The sequence below is a fragment of the Plutella xylostella genome, chromosome 21, assembly GCF_932276165.1.
Source record: "Plutella xylostella chromosome 21, ilPluXylo3.1, whole genome shotgun sequence".
NCBI classification, from domain to species: Eukaryota; Metazoa; Arthropoda; class Insecta; order Lepidoptera; family Plutellidae; genus Plutella; species Plutella xylostella.
The window spans coordinates 2070455-2092103 of NC_064001.1; the positions used below are offsets into that span (position 1 = coordinate 2070455).

The window sequence follows — 21649 nt, forward strand, 5'->3', positions numbered from 1 at the left end:
GTGTCTTTTTAAGTGGCTCGTGGCTTATTTAAATTACTTCTCACTTTTTGTGCTCCGTTTTAGATTAGCGTAATTGTTTCCTTTTTGAGTGTTAATAGCTTGGTGGGGATTAGAAGGGTTAACTGTTGTTTGGATCGTGACAGGACTATTTGTATTCAATAAATAACAATTTTAAAGCTACATTAATTTGTGGTTTTTTGCCGTTGATGTAATTTACCGAATAAGTCATTTCAGCTTTAAAAGCAATTAATTTAATTTTGACTGTACTGGATTGCCCCTCTTATTCCATAATATGAGGGTATAATAATAATATGTGGGGAAATTTCACATACGACCAAGCTAGGCAGGGACTGTAATATGTGTATCGGACAGCTTATGTAAATCTGCACAGATACATTAGTTAGATACAAATTATTATAATATATACTGTATAATAATATGTTACTGCAAATTCCCGAATTGCGGTAAATCCTAAGATTTAATGGAATACATTGAAACACCCAAAGCTCGAATACAAATATTAATTGTCTTTAAACAAATATTTTCCCAAGCTAGGGATTGAACCGGGGACCTTCGGCATAGCAGTCAGGGTTACTAACCACTACACCATTCGGTCATCTAGTGTTGAACAGGAATGTGCAATGTCTAAGACGCTACGTGCAAAAGAGTGCCCAGCGCGGCGGCGTGGCTATCGAATTTCAAATAGGTACATGAAAATGAAAATGAAAAAATGTTTATTTAACCAAAAAATTTACACAGGTTATCTTAATAAACATCGTCTTAGTGCATCGCTGTAATTGTAGAGGTACATATTGTACTACACGAAATGGACTCATTCCCACGGGAAGGATTTAAGCAAAACCTAAATCGCTAATACTCTCGCAATAGCTTGTAAGTTTTTTATACATCAGTACCTAACGTTTGTATTTTGTAACATAAAATTCGAATATATTTTCACTCTAGAATATTATATCTGTATACCTAAAACACCCAAACAACACATAAAACAACAAATGATATCCACTTTTAAAGGACGAAACCCATCTAAGACGGCATTACTCCCCCCCCTCAGCAAACTTACTATAGATTACCGAAATAAAAGTTTATCGAAAACCGATATACGAAGTGGGAATCTTGTGAGAGGCAGAATCAAAATATTCTGTTCGGCAAAAAATACGATATTGTTTATTAGGTGTTGCGGCCTGGGCTCAGAAAAATACCGATATAACTTATATCTAATTCAACCTATTTCCATTCCCAACCCCTCCATCGTTATCCACCACACTAAAAGGACTCAAAAGCTTAAAGCAGATTAAAATGTTTGAACAACAGCCCATCACTGTTATTGCAAGCGAACGGACCTTTTGACGAAATTAAAAAGCGGGCGACAACGATTAATGGCCGCGTCACGTTCAAACAAAGTTGCGTTGCGTCGTCGGCCTTCTAGGACGTCGTTCCACGTACCTACTTACTCAAACTATGCGGAATGTCGGATCAAAGACATAGCGGTTCTCCAAGCTTGTCACGTATAACGCTATAAGGCTTTCTTCATTTACTTAGAAGGCGGTAACAACGCTCGTATGAAGCTTCTGGCACGCCACTCGGCATCTCAAAGCGTCATTGTGGCTTAATATTTCATAAGTGAGGAATTCATAACCCTTAGACATGATTTGTGCGAAATGAACGCGGCACAGAGTTATTTGTTGCTCGTCAGTAGTGCGGTCACAGTGTGGTAGCGAGTGTCCTTATTGCCAAGTCTCATTTGAGCGAAGCGGTGGTGGGATCCGGCGGTTATTTCCTTCCATTTGATCCCGTTTCCTTCCCCGCCGGTCCCGCCTTCCACCTCTGTGTCTCACTCACGTGGAATCTGCTACGAACCGCTGAGCTGCCTCGCGTAAACTTGTGGACTTTTGTTTGAAAACTTGTTAGTTATAGGTACTTACTTTTTTTAGTGCTGATTGCACGGGTTCTAATCCATTACAAGTTTTAGTACCGAGTCCACTTGTTTTGAGGTAATCCCTTCCCTTTCCCATCACTAGTGTGAACATAAAACTATGTTATGCTCAAACTAGTGCGATTGGTAAACAGTGACTAACAGTTTTTTCTATTACAGTTTATTAGTTATTAGTGTAACCAAAGGTATATTTTTGATGATTCATTCTCAAGTTAATTCCGTCGAGTACAAAGTATACTTATAAAGTGTAAATAGTGAAACAGTGAACTAAAAAAACAGTGAAAATGTTATAAAACTGCAACGCGTGACATAAGATGAACGCTAAAAACTCGTTGAAAAGTGGACTTTTTCATGTGGAAAGTGTAAATAGTAAAACGATATGGGATGACTCATAGTGAACAATGTTCGGTGCAATCCATTTCCCTTCCCGGAGATGATGCGCGATATTCACGACGATGGTGGAGCCGGCGCCGTCGGCGCGACGGAGGCAAGCGGGGGCGGCGGGAGTGGGGCTGCCGAGGCCGATATGGACGACTGCGGCTCGCTGGCCCTGCCCCCCGACCTGCCCCCCTACTCCGGGGACTACATCATCAGCGACTACATGGAACGGCTCGGCTCCAGACTCAACATCCTCGAGACCGAGCTCAAGTTCGCGTGGCGCGCGCTCGACCTGCTCAGCCAGGAGTACGTCCGCATGTGGGAACGGCTGGAGCGGCTCGAGGCCTTGCTCGCGGATCAACAGGGTGTCATCTCCACGTTACTCGATTTCTACACGTGTCGGACCGTAGCATCCAGGGGAGACCCGATGACGCGACTCGAAGTGATCAGAGAGATACTCGGCAACGGGACGGTCGAGGATGGCATAGAAGAAGGCCTGGATATAGGGCGGAGTGTTGCCCTACTGGATGCGCAGGATGAAGTTATGGAATCGAATGAGGAGTTTTACAAAAGCTTGAATCAAGCTTATCGAGATGACTTAGTGTGTGAAGAAACTTCGAGACCTGGCTCTCAGCTGGATATGATTTGGGAAGCTCCTGAGGAAACAGAAATGATAGAGAATGGCTCGAGACAGGTGTATAGTTCTTCAGATTATAAAGACTATCGTGGGCTACAGGGCGGGCCTGGTATAAGTGACAGGGACTTGGCGCATATATCTACATTAAGTACAATAGATCAAATGACAGTAGACAAATTACACGAATTAGATAGGCTAACAACGCAATTACACAAAGATTCGAGAGAGTTAAAAGACTTGAAATCTAGAATACTAAGCCCTGAAAATAAACTGTCATCTAAACACGATAGAGAAATCGAAGCGAAGGCTCTGGTAGAAGATGGAAATATTATAAACGAACAACTTAAGAACGTATATTCAGGAAGTGACAACTGGGCTATAAATGATATGATTCAAAGTTTTGACGATTTCATGTTAACGATGCCAAAAGAATCTGCAATGACAGATAAGTCCCCCTCTAGGTTATCCCTAGCTGAAAGTACACATACAGATTACATGTCATCGGCTATATCTCCTAGACGAAAATATGTACCTGAACGAACAACAACTGAACCATACACTACGGTGACTGGACGGCTAGCGTACAGTTCGGCGGTAGCCAACGCTGATGCAAAAGCTTCTAAATCTCCCAGTGCATTATCAAGAGATCGATTTGAATACAGCCCCTATCAAATGCCTGAAACTTCGAGACAGTCATACTACTCATCACACAGTAGTACCCAGGCACTAAGTGATATGTACAAAACTGGTTCTGAGCAACAGTCACCGATATCAGCACACGATATATACAGTGAACCCATAGATGCAAGACGAGGTGTAAGTTACGAAGAAACAAGAATACGCAAATCGCCAAGTCCGCCGCCACCTGCACCACCAAATGGTGCGCAACTATTTGCTTCCCTAGAAAATAATAATCAAATGCTGTCAGGTCGTCCAGCTATGCTTACCGCGGGCACACTTCCTGTTGATGGCATGCGTTTAAGTCCAAGGTCACCAAAATCACCCAAGTCATCCCCAAAGCATACAAAAAGAGATTCAAATAATATTGTAGCAGCAAAATCTGATTCAGGGCTGTCATCAATGAGTGGTTGGTCAAGTTTGGAAAAAAGTCCAGGTTCCCCTAAAACGGGGAAAGTAATTCATGGAACTCACGACTCTCACAAAATGCGTATGCCGTCACCTCAACAACACCAAATACAAAGGATATCTTGTGAAAGTGATTCGAAGCCTTACCTTGAAACTTTAGTTGACTCTTATGCTCACGAACAAACAAAAAGTGTGAGCAGTGACTATTTTACAAGGAAACCAGAACAACCAATTAAAAAAGAAATAAGTTCACGAGAAATAAGTAAAGTAAGAGGCAAGATTGACGAAACGTTCGTAAATAATGAAATACCATTTTCACACGCACAACATATTACACAACAAAGTGTGGGGGAATTATATTATGGAAATGAAGCACCTTCAATATACTCGGTTGCTGGTAATAGGCAACCAGTATTCACAACTGTGTATAGTACACCGAGAGGTATGTTAACAGAGGATAATAGAAGTTTTTCCGAATTATTAGATAGAAATGAAATTACAGAACCTACTGGTCGGCCACCAGTAGATTCTTATCCACCAGAGCCAAGCTATCATGCGCAGACTGTAGTTATGCCACCCAATAAGAGAACTCTTACACGAGCTAATACAATGGGGCCTAATGACCCTCAATTTTACCAAAATGGTTATAAGGGAGCTGCACGGAATGCTTACCCTCCAGGAAACCTAACTGATGCTTTATCTTATTACCCAACATCAAACCGTTATGATACATCAAAAATTGCATCATTAGAAGATCAGTTGTCATGGCAAGGAGGAGTAAGTAGATCCCCCACAAGTTCAATGGAAACTTCAAGTCTAAAATCACATTCTCTCAACATCGCGGAACGCAAACAGTTTCAAAACCAATTGCAACAAGAGTACTTTAAACAACAACAATATGATCAACGAAATGGTAATGTTTTATATGAAGGACAAAGTTATGAAGGTAGTCAAGTTTCTGTTAATCAGATTAATGAAAGAAAAGATCAGTATATGGGCTCAGGAAGCGTTTTAGTATCCGAGTCAGGCTATCTGTCTTTTGGGGGTAATCTGAGAGGAAAACCTCAAGATAAAATGGCGAAAAAACCAAAAAGAACATCTTCGCTTAAAACTGCTATGTCGTCAATGACTCACTGGTTACCTGACCTACATTTACCAAAAAAGCATCGGTCCCATTCGTTGCCATCTGGAGTAGATAATGTAGAGCCTCCTCAAAGTGAGAAGTCTCTCAAGGAACGAATTCTGTCTGCTCAAAGAAGAAAAAAGAAGTACCATCTCGTTGCCTCTATGTCTGGATTACTACAAAAAGCCAGGAGAAAACAACAAGCTAGTCACCAGTCTTTATCGGATCCAGAAACTTCTGAAACAGAATGGTCTGGAGGAAGATCGAGTGCACAATCTGAAGATAGTGACAGCGTTTTTTCAGATACCGCTCATGATACAAGTATGTTTAGTAAAATCGCAACCAAGACTAAGCAAAGAAAAATCAATAATCAGGAAATAGTTGAACAACAACAAAAACTTCAAGAAAGGCAACAGCATGGCTTAGATTTCCCAACAGAGGAAGAAGAAGACTCTGAATGCATAATTGAAGAAGAAACGAGTAAGATTCCATCAAATCATACAATCCCACGGGATAAGAGTGACGATATTGATTTTCATTTTGCACGTGTAAGTCAAATGAACAAAGATAGTATTTCCGAAATCGAAAAACTGGATATTGATACAGATATATCAAACATTGATATTTATGAAGATGATCAAAAAGATCCCGATAATCAATCCCCAGCATCATTATTTGCAACAATAGGTGATGTAAAGAAATCCACTGTTACGGAGGAAAGTGCAAGTGAAAACAATAAGTTCAATAATGGTGGTCCTATGGAATTTGCTGTATCACGTGCTATAGGCAAGTACCGGTTAAGAAAATCTACTTCAGTATCATCCGATGAACAAGTCTCCGAACCTGGACCTCCTAAAATCGAAACTGACTCCTTTGATTCAAATGGAGAAACGCCTTCTATTAAAGAGAAAAGAGTACCAAAAGAATCCACACCAGAAATAATTAGTAGTACAGTTCCTGGAGAAGTACCAGTTTTTCCTGAACGCAGTCCTTCAATACAAAGTACTCGTGGTGTTCATACAAAGTTTCAGCCTCGACACCAACAAAGTTTAGAGATCCCAAATAAACACGATGACGATGATAGCAGAAGTACACACTCATGGAGAAGTGGATCACGGGTTTCTTCAAGAAGACAAAGTACTGAAGATAGTATTGATTCTGAAGACGAATGGTATTGTTACGAACTGAGGAAATTAGAAGAAATGGAACATCAGTCCCAGCTAGAAGCTGAAAGGCAACAAACGTTGGCTGAAGAACCTGAAATCGAAGAATTGTTAACTAACGAGCCAGAAGAAAGTTTAAAAGAGCGAATGTCCTTTGTTCTGCGTGAATTGAAGTTAAAAACGGCTTCAGTCAAGCAAACATACGACGCAACTCCTGTAAAAGAAACATGGAAAGATGTGACAACCTTCCCAGCTACTGCAGAACCAGTCGACGAACCACCACCAGACGAAGAAGACGATGATAAATCTTACGCTGATTCGGGCTCAGGTGAAACTTCTGGTCCTGACAGTCCAGTACAGAGTGGGGACGAGTTTGAAGAAGACTTTGAGCCGCCGCCAGACGCGCGATTGCAAGATCGGGGACCTGCAAAGGATGCCCAAAAACAAGATGCTCCTGTTGGAAGCAAGTGGAAACTGCTGAAGGCGCTGAAGGATCGCAAGGCTGAAGAGAAGACCTCCGAGACTCCAGCCGCCACGACGCCGTCGACCGAAAAAGACAAAGTCAGCGCCGGAGTAAGTTACCTGATGCAAAAATTCCATGAAATTAGAGTTAAGAGTTAAATTTTATACTAGCATTGTTTGTCATAAGCTACAATATTTAAACTGATATTTATCAGTGGCATTGCAATGGTTACATAGGTACTTACCCTGCTTTATGACGTCAGTATAATAATGTATGTCATTATGTAATAGCTAAAACATTAAAATACTCCCGAATTTAGTTTTATGTAGTAGGATTAGAACTAAACGTACAGCACCTATCCATTGAAAGTGTTTTGGAGAAACGGTCGTTTTACAATTGTAAGTCTATACCTACATTTTTCAATTCAGACTATTGAAAGTTTTATGTAACTCTCGAATTTATTATGACTTCAAAATGATAGTTATCTGTTGATGAGTCTGTTAAACTAAATTGTGACAGAATATTTCGTCGCTAAGGAGTTCAATACTGGGTTGTGAATGAGAAACCTTATTTCAACCAACGACCTGACTTTTACAAGATTCTTACATTGTTGTTTATCCCATTTTACATAGAATATAAACAATCTTATACATATACAATATTCATATTATATACCAATTTGAAACACTCTGTCTATTTAATTATGGCAATAAACAGCGTTACTAATGCAATAAAATAATAAATATTTCTACAATATATAATAATTAACAATTTGAATAAAGCTTTTAGCTACGTTTAACTTACTGTGGTAGATAAAAAACAATACTATGATAACCTACGCTTAAATGAAGAATCAAGGCGATGTTTAGAAAAAATATACTATATACTCAGTATTTGTAAGAAAATTATATACTTAGCCAGTAATTAATACCCTTAGCCAGAAATAAACTCGCCATGCTTAGTACATTTATAACAAAAAACATAGCATTTTCTCATCTTACATCTACATAATATTCGTATTAATAGTAACATAATTACAAAATTTGTAAACACTTACGTACAAACATCATTCATTATCATATCAATCGTCTCATATCATGAAAGATATAAAAATATGTTCCTCAGAAGAAAATATGCATTTAATATATTTAAAAAATATATATTTATAAGCTTAACGCTTCATAATACTGCTATTGAAATTAAATGTGAATTTAATGTTTTCATAATTTTATATTTAATTTTGTGTATACTTTAATTGCACGGCTGTTAACGTACTTAGCAACGTACAGTCACTTTTCTTTCAAAGCATTTTCTTCCAGTTCTGCAGGAAGCTCAGGTCATTTTGGATACCGCGACCAAGTTTTTTTTTTATAAAACATTACTACGAAATAACCATGATATACATACATTTTCAGGCCAGACTATGTTATTACAAAGGCACTTTTAATTTCAAATGGCAGTAATATTGAGTAAGGTTTTCCTCTTCACTGCGGTTACAAGAGATCTCATTACTCAATATTTATGAAAAACGACGCGTATTAAAAATAACGTAGAAACACTACACGATATAGATTATTGTATTACTCTATAATATTAGCGTACTGTCTGTACAGAATATAGGTAAAATACATCATATTATTTTGCTTTTATTAACTAACAGCCAGTTTTTTATCCGTAGTTATACGTTGGTTGACATGTGAATTAACTAATGGTTAAAGTTAACTACGCATAAAAAACCGGGCCTTACTAATAAGCAACAAAACAAGAAATAATTGACCGACGTTACAGACAGTGCGTAGATATTACAGAAAATAGCTGGCACTTCATGTTAAATATTTAGCAAAATATACTAGGTGTTGAAGGTTTTGTAGGTCCTTAAATTATTATGAAGCTAGCAACATGGCTGATACTATGTTTTGTACATCGCAGCTTTATCATCAGAAAATTGGCTTTTACAGCATCATAAAATAGATACTAAACAACGTTATTATTATCGGCATAAACTTTTGGAACAACGCATTAAATCAACAATTCACCAGTTTCAGTTACTTAGTACATGATTGCGTTTATAATGAACGTTACGTTAAGTACTCATTAAAATAAGTTCTTGCCTAAATTGAATTAAATATTCCATAGCCAGTCAAATATGATTGAAATATTACTTACTTGAATTGTATTGTAACTTTTTAAGCCTAAACTATTATTTATTACTGAATAAACTACTCAAACTGCTTAGTTTCAATGAATTTTTCGTAAGGTATCATAAAGACTTATGCTCTTCAATAACATTTCAACTTACGAGCACAATTTAAGTCTAACTCAACCTTGAAAAATTTATTGAAGCGTCATTATTGTGTACTAAATTGTAAGTTTTTTGTTTGAATAAACTTTAGATTTTTGTTTCGTTTTTATTTTCTTTTTTTAACGTTTTTTTTTTTGTTTTTAGAATGGCTCCGGAGGGTTTAACGAACAAGGAGGCCGCGGAAATGGGTATGTACTCTTTTGATATATTTTCTCACACGTCCCCTCTTCTTAGGCCTTTTATCTTTCAACCCCTGGAGAGCCATATGTCTGCCGGAGCCCGTTATTCTTGACTTGTATGAAATTAAACCATATAACTACCTAGAATGTTAATTACGTTGAACGTATGCTTTGATCAAGTACTTTAATAATTTATTTGTTATTAAAGTTTCATTTGGATTACTTTAGAATGGCAGTTTTTAACTCTACTTAAATAGAGAAAATAAATGATATTTTAGGTATTTTATTTCAGGTGACTTTTTATAAACTTTGTATGCATGTAGTTTTATATTATTAAGATAGAAACATACATTTAATTTATTTAATGGCCTCAGAAATATCAAAAACTACTTTTAAATTTAAAGTAAGTACCTATACCTAATTGTTAAAAGTTTCAGTTTCGGTCCCCTTAATACTTTTAAATCAAAATTAATATCGCACTTATCAATATCAGACATTTACAAGACCCTTCCTTCCAAGTCTTTGCTTGCTTGTAACAAGATTATGACAAACTTTTATGATTAGAAGTACCTACCATATACCCACTCTCGTAACTTTGAACCCAAGTGAGTAAGTGGGTACTCGGGGGCAACTTGACTTATCTTTTGCATTAGGAAAATCTCGGTATTCTGAGAAAATGTCTGTTACAGACTATGCCACTTGATTTCTCATTTGAGATAGTAAAGTTTCGTACAAAATATGGAATGCAGGACTGTGATTGGCTGGCTGGTCATCAATCGTATTGTACGTGTCTGCTTTCAAGGGCCCCACATGCAGAGCTACTCTTTATTATTATAGTAGTATATAGTTTCTAGTGACATGGTTACGAGTAACCCCTGACTATATTTTGAGGTACCTATATGTAAATGTATCTATATTGAATATGCACAAAATAGATAATAATATATGATATATGACCAAATTTATTTAAGCAGATACACAATAATATTAAATAAACTAATAATAGAAAACTTATATTTAACTAGATGTATATATTTACAAATGTTGGTGGCGCTCTTCTGTTTGCTCTCTCTTCTACAATTTCTCTATAATATATTAGTTGAATTACAGGCATGTATCCATCAGTCTTATTATATTCATATACTTAGTATACTCACCATCCATTATAATGTTCCAGTGACATATGGAACAGCGGCAGATGGAACTTTTTTATTGCTCATCAGTACCGATATAAATAAATTTAATTATTATACGTTTCGAACAGCCATCCTGGGGACAATCCATTCTACAGCAACATTGACAGCATGCCCGACATCCGACCCAGGAGGAAGTCCATACCGCTCGTCTCTGAACTTGTAAGTGTCCCGACCTTGTGTCTACCTAAGTGTACTAGCATTACAGACCTATTACCCTTGACCATAAATGTCCTGAGCCATTATGCAATAATTTGGCAACTTTTAAAGAAGATTTGTCCCTGGTGTTTGACATCCGACGTTGGAATCTGAAACTGGTGCTACTAGACTTATTCCGAAATTATTTTGATTACTAAAGATCTGGCTTATACCCAGCAGTGGGCAGATACGGGCTGATAATGATGATGATGATGATGATGACTAAAGATAGTTCCTGTTTTAACCCAGCTAAAGAGTATTTATTTATATGAAAGCTCTGGCCTATGACCGGTTTTAAACCGGAATTATGTTCAGTCTACGTTTTATAATAAGGAGATACAGTCGTCAGCACCAACAGTTTCAACAACTGTATAACCAATTGTAGTAAGCTAGTATTATCTACGACCTTTACAGTCAATGTGTAAATCTGTTTCTTGCATGGCGGGACATAAGACCATGTAAGATAGTAAAAGCTACATCGAAGGAGAAAATACAAACATACGGAGTCAAAAAAGTTGTCAAGTGTGCATTGGATTGGATCAGGGTTATGTCGTGTCGTATCGAGTCAAATTGCGGGTCCGCGCTATTAGGTTTTTAAAAACTAAAATTAAAGGCGAGCATAACCGTTCCGATTTGAGGTCCGTTTAATACTGACTCATACAATGACATAGTCTTAACACTAAGAGTGGCCTACGTGACCAATCTGCTGATACATCACTCTACACTCCATACAGTTGATGCTTTACAAAGTTGGAGATTCGTGGAATGATCCATCAGCATCCTGGCTGATGCAATAACAATATAATATGTTGCAATGCTTACAGTATCTCTGTTTATATTTATATTTAAAGTTCCAGAAAGTTCTAAGGGTGAGATACTTGGGGGTACATAACTCCTCCCTCCTTAAGAGCGAAATTATCGGGGGGTTGCACATGCACATCTCGATGATTTCGCCACTGCAACATATTAGTGAGCTTTTTCCTATTTTTAAGAATAAACACAATAATCATTAAAAATACAATAAAATACAGTAAAAGAGTGCCTAGACTAATGCTTTTCACTTTCACTGAATTGCCCATTTCACTATCACTTTCACTATTGAGTTGTTTCAGCATGTAAGACATGTGTTGCAGGTCGCTGAGGTCCATTCCTTGAAGATTTACTGGATTCTCGTTTTCCTTGGAGTTTACTCTGGTTTGTAGTTCCGGCAGTTTTATTGAAGGGATGCGTTCTGATGACATATTCTCGGTATATGATCGTTGATGATGCAGCTGCATATTGTTAATGTAGAGATCACAGGGTTCGTCTATAAGTATTATATACGTACCCTTTATGGAGTTACGGCTTATTTCGTTATTACATCGCTTTTCAATAATAGTTGTGTTGCGGCTATATACTATCCATTTATTAATAGATATTTTCTGAACTTTAATCTGTTCTATAATCACTGCATTCTGATTACAGTGAGTCGGGTGCTCTTTAAATGTCATCAGCTCCTCAGTGCATGTAATTTCAGGGTATGGTGCTCTATTTTCATGAGTGCATAGGTAATTTTCTTCAGATACCTGCTTGCAAGGTTGTATAAGTGGTAAATATGTAACACCTCTCACCAGGATATAAGGATATTTGGGAATTATTACAAGGGTAAGGTTTTCAGGGTCATGAAAGATAGGTAAGGGGTACATTTTATAATAATTATAGGTAGAGTTTGCTATCAATGGTATTTCCAATACAAATGTTATCTTTCTATCTATCATGTATGATTTAACATTAATTGTATCTTCTATTTTTACTAAATTTTCCAAGGTAGGTGTATACATAAGGTTTTCAGATTTAGATATATTAATTAACAGCTGTAATAAATCAGTTGAGTTAAGTATAGATTGATGTACAATATTTATCTTAGTGAAGGCTAAGGCAGTCTCTAACTCGCTAATCTTTATATAAAGCGTTCTAAAATTACTTACAAATAGGTTATACAAGCTTAAGATATAAGTAGAGTAAACTGCATTATTTTCTTTAGTGCTGATTTCCTTTAACATTATTTCAATACGTTTTAGTCTATTGTCCATAATTTTTGAGTTATTATGTAATATTTCTGATGAGTTAATTAGTCCGTCTATCATATTAGAAACAACGGTTAAGCGTTTGTTTGTAGAGATCTGTTGATTATTTAAATTACTTATTAACTGTTCGTAATGTTGAGCGTCTTCCTGATCTAAGTTTCCTGTTATGACTTTTATTATAGAACCAATAGGGTTCAATATTCCTCTACGGACTCGGTGTGAAGGGATTATCTGTTTAAACTTATTTATAGTAATTTTCTGTAAATACTCTACTTGTTCTCGTATTCCTAAAAATTCATTAAAATAAGGCTTATCTACGGATACTAACTTACTAAAGTTACTATACTTCCTATTATTATATTCTAATTCCATCAGTAGGCCATTTAAATCTAATACCTTAAAAATAAGCCAGTTATCCTGTTGAATAACAGCTGTTCCTTGTCTTACGGGGAGGATCCCGGGATTGTTTTCAATCTTTTGAAGTTGAAGGCCCAGGCTGGGGCTCATGAGAGCCATCATGGCCACTAAGCAGCACCTGCGAAGGGCGTTTTATGTTTTTAATGGGAATTCTAGTCTGTCTACCTCTGACGGTAACAGGGACGATATTTCTTTCAGGTTTTCCTGTAACGATCGCTTTTTCAAAACGGGGTTTATCCTTGCTCCTGCGGGTGTTGACTAATTTTGTGAAAATTGGTTTTCCTTCTGAGAACTGAATATCGGCCTCACCACCACGTTTTTCACGGGATTTTTCTTTCGAGGTAAGCATTTTATCTGATATGTATTTATATAGAACTTTTGTTCGTTTTGCGTGATCTTTCATCAATTTTTGTAAGTATTGTTTCTCGAAGTTTACGTTAAATGGGTTTTCAGACTCTACATGACCAAAGACGACTTCAAATGGTGTTAAGTTAGTAACGGAGTGGATTGAGTTATTATACGCCATGATAGAGTAAGTCATTATGGATGCGGCGTCGGTACATTGTTGCTCGTATTTTGCCAATCTGTAAATTTCAATTAAGGTGGAATGAAATCGTTCGACTATACCCATTGAGTTAGGGTTTCTAGGCGTGCCTATGTGCAATTGAATTTTATAGAGTGACATCATTTCTTTCAGAAGCTCGTTGTTAAATTCAGTACCGGGGTCGCAGCTTATTTTCTTTGGTACACCGTAATAAGAAAAGTATTTTATTAGTGCGCGGATGACTTCAGGGGTGCTTTTACTAGAAATTTCGATTGCTTGGCCTAGCTTGCTGAAAGCATCAACAAGGGTGAGGTATATTTTTCCTTCGATAGTGAACAGATCTATGAATATTTCCTGAAATGGGGCTTCTTGTGTTTGAGTTAACTGTAAGTATGGTTTCAGGGGTTTACGGTCATATTTCATCTTTTTGCACACGTCACATGAGTTAATTACTGCTGAAATTGTTTCAGTCATGTTATGCCAAAAGAAATGTCGCCTAATGTGTGTGAGGGTTTCTCGAATACCTCTGTGGCAGGTTTTTCCGAGGTGAAATTTCAGAATAACCGCCTTCTGTTCATTTTCGTCCTCGATGAAAACTACTCTCTCAGTGCACTCGAAAAATTGGATTGAACCACCCTTAAAAAGGCTGATTATTATATTGCTGAACTGTTTTCGATGTTCTTCCTGTTCGAAATAGATGAAATATTTGGTTTTTGGTTTTATGTATTCTTTCAGGAATTGTTTTATTAGATCTTGGTTGTCTATGGGTAGGAAAACTTCTAAGACCTTTTGTTTTTCGCGGGACCTGTCTTGAACTTGCATACTGTTTTTATACCATTGAAAAACTAATATTTGATTGGGCTTAGTATCGATTGCTTCGTGTAAAATAGGTATACCGTGTGACTGAAGGTCCTGTGTTGAATGTATTGTATCAGATTTACTGGAGAGGGATGGAACCGGATATGTAATATTTTCTAAGTCAGATCTTTCAGAACTTGAGTCGGAGATGGTGATTGTTTTTTCTTTTTCAGAATCAGATATGGTGATTGTACGTGAGTCCTGTGAATCGCGGGGTAAGTCCTTTTTGTCATAATTTACTACCATTGAGTCCTTATCAGATAGTGCATTTACTTTTATACGCGACAATGCGTCAGCGTTACTGTTTTGTTTGCCCTTTTTATATACTATGTCGAAGTCATAGTCTAAGAGATTTAACCTCCAACGGGTAAGTTTGCTGCTGGGTTCCTTGAGAGAATGTAACCACGCCAAGGGACGATGGTCGGTGTAAATGATAAACTTCTTCCCGTAAAGATAGGGGCGGAAGTGTTTGATGGCCCATACAATGGCTAGAAGTTCACGTTCGATCGTGCTATAACGTGATTCGGTTTCGGTCAGAGTGCGGCTTGCATAAGCGACGGGGAGATCACTACCTACTGCACCTTGTGAAAGCACTGCACCAAGGGCTATCTGGGAAGCATCGGTGGTCAATATAAAAGTTTTTTCAGGATCTGGGTACTGTAAGAGGGGTGCGTTTGTTAATAGCTCTTTACACTTCTGAAAGGCATCTATGTATTGTTGATCTATTACAATTTTGTTGCGTTTCTTGAGACAATTGGTAAGCGGTTTCGTTATTTGGGCAAAGTTTTTGATGAATCGGCGGTAATATCCGATGAGGCCAAGGAAACTTTTTATTTCGGTGGTAGTTTTAGGTATGGGATAATTCAGGACTGCCTGAATTTTATCGTCATTCGGCTGTAAGCCGTTCTGAGTTATTTTGTGACCTAGATAAAGAACTTCCTTGCACAAAAATTCTGTTTTGTCTAACTGTACTTTCAGGTTGGATTCTCTAAGTCGTTGGAAAACTGTTTTGAGCTTGTGAATGTGCTCCTGAAGGCTAGCTGAAAAGATTATCACGTCGTCCAAGTATACCATGCAATGGATGTTATGCAGGCCTCTTAGAACGTTGTTCATTGCGCGCTGAAAAGTAGCGGGCGCGGTTTTTAAACCGAACGGCATACGCGTGAACTCGTAATGCCCGTTCTGAGTACTGAACGCTGTCTTCTTTCTGTCTCTTTCTAGCACTTCTACCTGGTGATAGCCGGATGCCAAATCTATTGTGCTGAAATATATAGATTTTCCTAGCTTATCTAGTAAATCAGTGATGTTAGGCAAAGGGAACTTATCGTCTGTAGTTATTTCGTTAAGGCGTCGGTAATCGACTACCATACGGAACTTTCGTTCGCCGGATGCATCTAATTTTTTTGGTACGAGGTGAACTGGGGCACTCCACGGAGAGTGGGATTCTTGTATGACGTTATCTTTAAGCAGTTTTTCCACTTGTCTATTAATTTCCTCATTAAGGACCGGGGGTAATCTATAGGGTTTTACATAGATCGGATCTTCGTTAGTGGTTCTGATTTCATGTTTTACCTGATTGGTGAAAGTTAAGGGTAATTTGTCTGTGTAAAAGATATCGCGGTACTCATAACAAAGTTGGAAAATTGCTTTTCTTTCCTCCTCGTTCATGTGATCAAGGCGGATTTTATTAAGGTTGTCTTTTAATATTTCGTCTACATCATAATCGGTGGTGGCGGTGTTGAAATGACATTTTATTTCCGTTTCCTGAAAAGGTTGGACCTGAAAAGGCTTATGGAATGTAAGCGTTACGCTTTCCTCTGAAAGATTTTGTATTATTGTTTCAGCGAGGCCATTCTTACAAGTGACTATTGCTGAAGGCATTCTAATTCCGTTTCCGAAATCTCTGTAGTCAACTATCGCTTCACCATTTTCTAAGCTCGTGGGAATTTTCACACGGGTTTCTGAGCGGGGCTCAAGGATAGCCTGTCGAGGTGGACTGTATATTATTGGTATCCGTGTGTTGGGTGTTATAAGTAGTTGGTTTTTCATATCTACTGTGGCTTCAAGCTCCGTCAGCAGATCTGAACCAATCAAACCGTCATAGTTTTTATCTATGCTGTACAGATAAAATTTATGTTTCAGTGGGCTCTGAAATGTTTTCAGGAGAGGTATATAAATTACTTCTCCGTGTTTACTGCGTGAGTGGGTACTAATTACTTCAAAGGGCTCTTGGTATTTGAAGTCTGAAAAGTAATAGTTCGCTATTTCAGGGCTCATGAAAGATCGGGTGCTACCAGTGTCGATCATGAACTTAGCATTTATTTCAGGGATGACTATATGGGGTAGTTTATTAACTTGGTGGCAATTTATTTGTATTATCTCTTCGGGTTGGTTGGGGAGGCTTCTTCCTGAAAATTTTCATTTTCAGTTTCAGTCTCTACTTCCTGATTAGACGTAGGTGGGATTTCATTATAGTATTCGTCATTGTACGCGGGTTCTTCGTGAGCGTACTCAGGATAATAGACATTATCGTCATAGTATTCAGGTTGATTTTGCTCTGATTCGGGTTCGTATGGCAACTCGTTATAAAAGAGTTGGTTCATATTGGTTGGTTTTGAGAATTGCTTTACAGGGGCTGTTCTCATGGATACGTCAGTCGTCACTGCGTTGTTAGATTTATAGGGGTGAAACTGCTGGTTGGGAATTCCAAATTTAAACTGTGGTCTTTGCAAGTTTTGGTTGGGGATGCCGAACTTAAATTGATTTTGTGGCAAGTTGGGCCTGTAACCAGTTGGCTGAAAATTGGGCCTGTAGCCTGTAGGCTGGAAATTCGGTCTGTAGCCTGTAGGCTGGAAGTTGGGTCTAACATAGGGTTGATTTTGGGGGATGCCAAATTTAAATTGGTTATTTTGTGGAACAAGAGGTCTGAAGCCTTGCTGAAGGAATGCTGGTGGTCTGAAAGAATTCTGGTTGTTAAATGATGTTAACTGAGGGGGTTTTGACGTGGGGGTTGCATTCTTTAACATATTGTTTCTAGATTGATATTGGAATTTGAAGTTTACCTCTTCCAATACGATGCTGAGGGCACTTTCAATCGAATTACATTCTTTCAACCGTACAATCCGTATTAAATCCTCAGGCAAGTTATAGAGGAAAACATTTTTGGCAAGATTCTCATATATTGTTACTTTACTTTTTCTTAGTTGTTGGTCTTCCAAAAGGTTGACCTTGGCTATTAAAGCGCTTTTAATGTGTTGTATTCTACTGTAAAAGCTAGAAAAGTCTTCTTGTGGGTTAATTTTTAACGTTTCCAATTCGATGGCTATACACTCTTCTGAGCGTTTATCACCGAAGCTTTGTGTCAAAATTTCTTTTAGCTGTTGCCATGACTCTATATCCTGTCTTTCGCTGATAAGAACAGCGGCTTTGTCAACTAGTTTGCTCGTAATTAGATGGTACAGGTAGAGCTCCTGTTCGGGGTTGTTATCTCCCTTATATGCATTGATAACATATTCGCATTTCGTGAGAAATGTCCTTAGTAACTTCCCGTCACCATTGAAGGTGGGTATTACTCCAGAAAATTCGCGGGGTATTAAAATTATTTTAGACATTACTAATTTTAAGCAAACGCTTCCAAAATAACTCAACAATTATGGGAATTTTCCTAGAATAATGATTACTTATCCTATATTTTACTTAACTAGGGGTTGCAGAATTTGATGCACTATTTTTAGCTTTACAATTAACTTTTTCTTACTTTTAATCAATTTAATCAATTTAATACACTTTACTTAATATCTAGCGTTAAGCAGAGAGAATTTGATCCCTAAATAACATGTGAAAAATGGAGAGGACTGGATTTGGGAGGTGAGAAGTGTACTTACCAACGCATCGCTGCCTCAACACTCGAGCAAAAACACTAATGCACTTTTGAATACCCTTTTCTTGACGTATTTGTTTGGTTCTTGGAATAGCCGTTTAATAGCGAATCGCGACGTAATTTCACCTTTTTAGGTAAGCAAAATTTGATGCTCGAACCGACAGATGCGAAACACGCGCTGCTAATATTAGCGACTATCCTACCGGCTGCGCCAGTCAAATTGCGGGTCCGCGCTATTAGGTTTTTAAAAACTAAAATTAAAGGCGAGCATAACCGTTCCGATTTGAGGTCCGTTTAATACTGACTCATACAATGACATAGTCTTAACACTAAGAGTGGCCTACGTGACCAATCTGCTGATACATCACTCTACACTCCATACAGTTGATGCTTTACAAAGTTGGAGATTCGTGGAATGATCCATCAGCATCCTGGCTGATGCAATAACAATATAATATGTTGCAATGCTTACAGTATCTCTGTTTATATTTATATTTAAAGTTCCAGAAAGTTCTAAGGGTGAGATACTTGGGGGTACATAACTACGTATGCTTTTTAAGGCTTAGTATTGCTAGGCGTAATAAATGTTTTCTTTTCATTGGAATATTTATTATGTGTTACGGGCAACCAATACATCAGGAAAAACTTCATTGAAGTAATATTTTTCTAGTACATTTAAATAACTCCGATTCTATTGTATCGGTTGCCCAATATTATAGAAATTTCTGACTACAACTATAACTTTCTCAAAAACTACTTCTATCTCTTTACTTTCCTTGTTTCCATTGGTGTCTATTTATATGTGTTTACCTGTCATTTGTGTCCCTTGTGTAAATCTGAATCAATCCTTGATGGCCTTACAATTCTGACCTTTTTAGACCCTACAAATGCAACTAACTATACCATGTTAGACACAAATTTAGGTACACGGACGCAGATGCTGAATTAGATAATCCTACACTGGAAGATGCTATATACCTGACTATAATTAATGATACCATTGCATTCCACCCCTAAACCGTGGACCCGCAGGTTCTCAAGGTACTTTTATCCCAATAAACTTATATTTCAATGCATGTTACACCGGTTGAAGTCAAGAGGCTATAAAATTTGTTGCTTCTAACTAGAGTACTGCACTATAGTTACATATATTACTGAGAACAACTGGTGTGCAAGAAACATAATTTAACTAGAAGAACAAACTGCTTGTATTTAATTTTACATTACGTTTCTATATTGCGTACAAAACAGTCCTTTTGCAACGTTAATACGATACCTTTTATAGCCTCTTTGCTTAATTTCACCATACTTAGAATGCTTGCATCTGTTCAGGACTCAGAATTGCAAATCTTAACAAATTGCATGTTTTTATGCTTTTCAGCTGTCATCGTTGAGTTTCACGGAATATTGTTTAGGTTTAAGAGAATTTCAGTTTTTATCCAGAGGTAGTTTTTATATTTCAGCGTATGAATAGGAGTACAAATATTGACATTTAATTTTATCACAATCAGGCTACAGATAGTTTTTTTGGAAACGCACGTGCTTGCTGGTTTTGTTTGTTATCTAAAATTGGGTATCAACAAATTTGTCAAATACCTTTTGTGTATAAAGAACCACACCTTGTAAATTGTGTATGATATAATTTTGTTACATAACTCATATTTTTAACTTTATTTTTATATTACACTTACGGTTAAATTGTTTTTGATGTTGTGTTCATTACAAAACATTTTATCATTGACATTAGTAACATTAACACTTTTGCCGTTTCTTTGGTTACTACTTTTAATTACCTATCTGCATAAAATAAATTTATTCATTTAAGCTAAGCACTTAACAATATAATATTTTAAATACAGAAACAGAATCAAAATATTAAAAATACTCAAAGATAAAGAGCTTAAAAATTGCTTATCATAGGCATGTGTAGTCTAAACAGAGAACACCAAACATGATAGACATTTAAATTGTAGCAAATAAAAGAAATGCATACTTTGCTTTTGGAACGCTTTCGTTTCTTATAGATCAACTAGGCACTGGAATATACTTAGTTTTAAACAGACTGAGGATGGCGATTGACTATCTATTGACTAGTGTCATATTATGCTGTAAACTAACGTTGTTTTGTAAATATTTAGACCATGGCTGCTACGAAAAGGAACGCGGGGCTGACATCCGCCGTGCACCGAGCTACTCTGAATGACGAAGAACTGGTGAGTTTCATTCTATTGTTTAAATATAACCTATAAATTAATTGTTAAATATGAAATTTCGATTGATAATTATATTTAAACATAATATTTGTGCTTTACAACATATATGTTACTATGTATAGCAAGGCTTAGGCAAGAACATGGTGAGTTAAAGTAGAATCTGCAGGGTATAATTTTAAATTATTATATTTAATCCACTGAACTCATTAATTAACTATACGCCTATTCGCCTTGTCACTGTCAAAATTTTGTAATTAATCAAGCGTTATCTCGTACATAACTATGACATAACGTGCTTATCCATGCATATAGAATGCTGATTGTAGTGGTTAAAGTGGGAGAAATGAATGAAATTAATTATTATTGGATGTAAGAGTATGTTACAATCACAAACATTTAAATTATAGATCATGTTCAATATAAATATATACATAATAAATAGCTTTCTAAGGAAAACAATCAAGTAGAATCGTAATCGATGATAATGTATATTTTACTGTAGAAACTTGACTTTTTATTTTTCAAGACAGACTATGCTCCAAGACTAAATATCAAATATCTGTCCGCAAATAAATGCTTCGCTACGATTCCAACTTAGGAGCTTTGACAATAGAGCCAGTTCCTAGAATCACTAGATCATCCGGCCGTTGTTGTGGATTAGAAACCATTGATACTCTACGAAACATGATATCACTGCTTCCCGAGCATGATCTTGATTGCAATATCCACTGAAATCTGAAGGATTTTCAACACGAGCAACAGACTCACGGGAAGCAATACGAGAACGATAGATAAGAAGTGATCAAGGTATTACGTTTCACACATGTCATATTGCTTAACCCATCGCGGATGTATCGAAAAACTTTAATCACTTCTTGCCGTGTCTTGTTCACAAGCATAAACAAAAGACAATCACGAATGACAAATGACTAAAACCTTAGATCAAATATGCGAATAAGATGGTGTGTCACAACATACAAAATAAACCAAAAATC

The 21649-nt window shown here is 37.1% G+C and overlaps 1 protein-coding gene across 1 annotated transcript in view; it reads left to right on the forward strand.

Moving 5' to 3' along the window:
- The first annotated feature begins 811 nt into the window (after positions 1 to 811).
- LOC105391455 (protein unc-13 homolog A) overlaps positions 812 to 21649 on the forward strand; it is a 65428-nt gene continuing 44590 nt past the window's right edge. The window contains exons 1-5 of the mRNA XM_038115665.2: positions 812 to 6914; positions 9251 to 9294; positions 10550 to 10640; positions 19474 to 19482; positions 20580 to 20654. Coding sequence (XP_037971593.2) covers positions 2388 to 6914; positions 9251 to 9294; positions 10550 to 10640; positions 19474 to 19482; positions 20580 to 20654 — 4746 coding nt within the window. The 5' untranslated portion in view covers positions 812 to 2387. The remainder of the gene's footprint in view (positions 6915 to 9250; positions 9295 to 10549; positions 10641 to 19473; positions 19483 to 20579; positions 20655 to 21649) is intronic.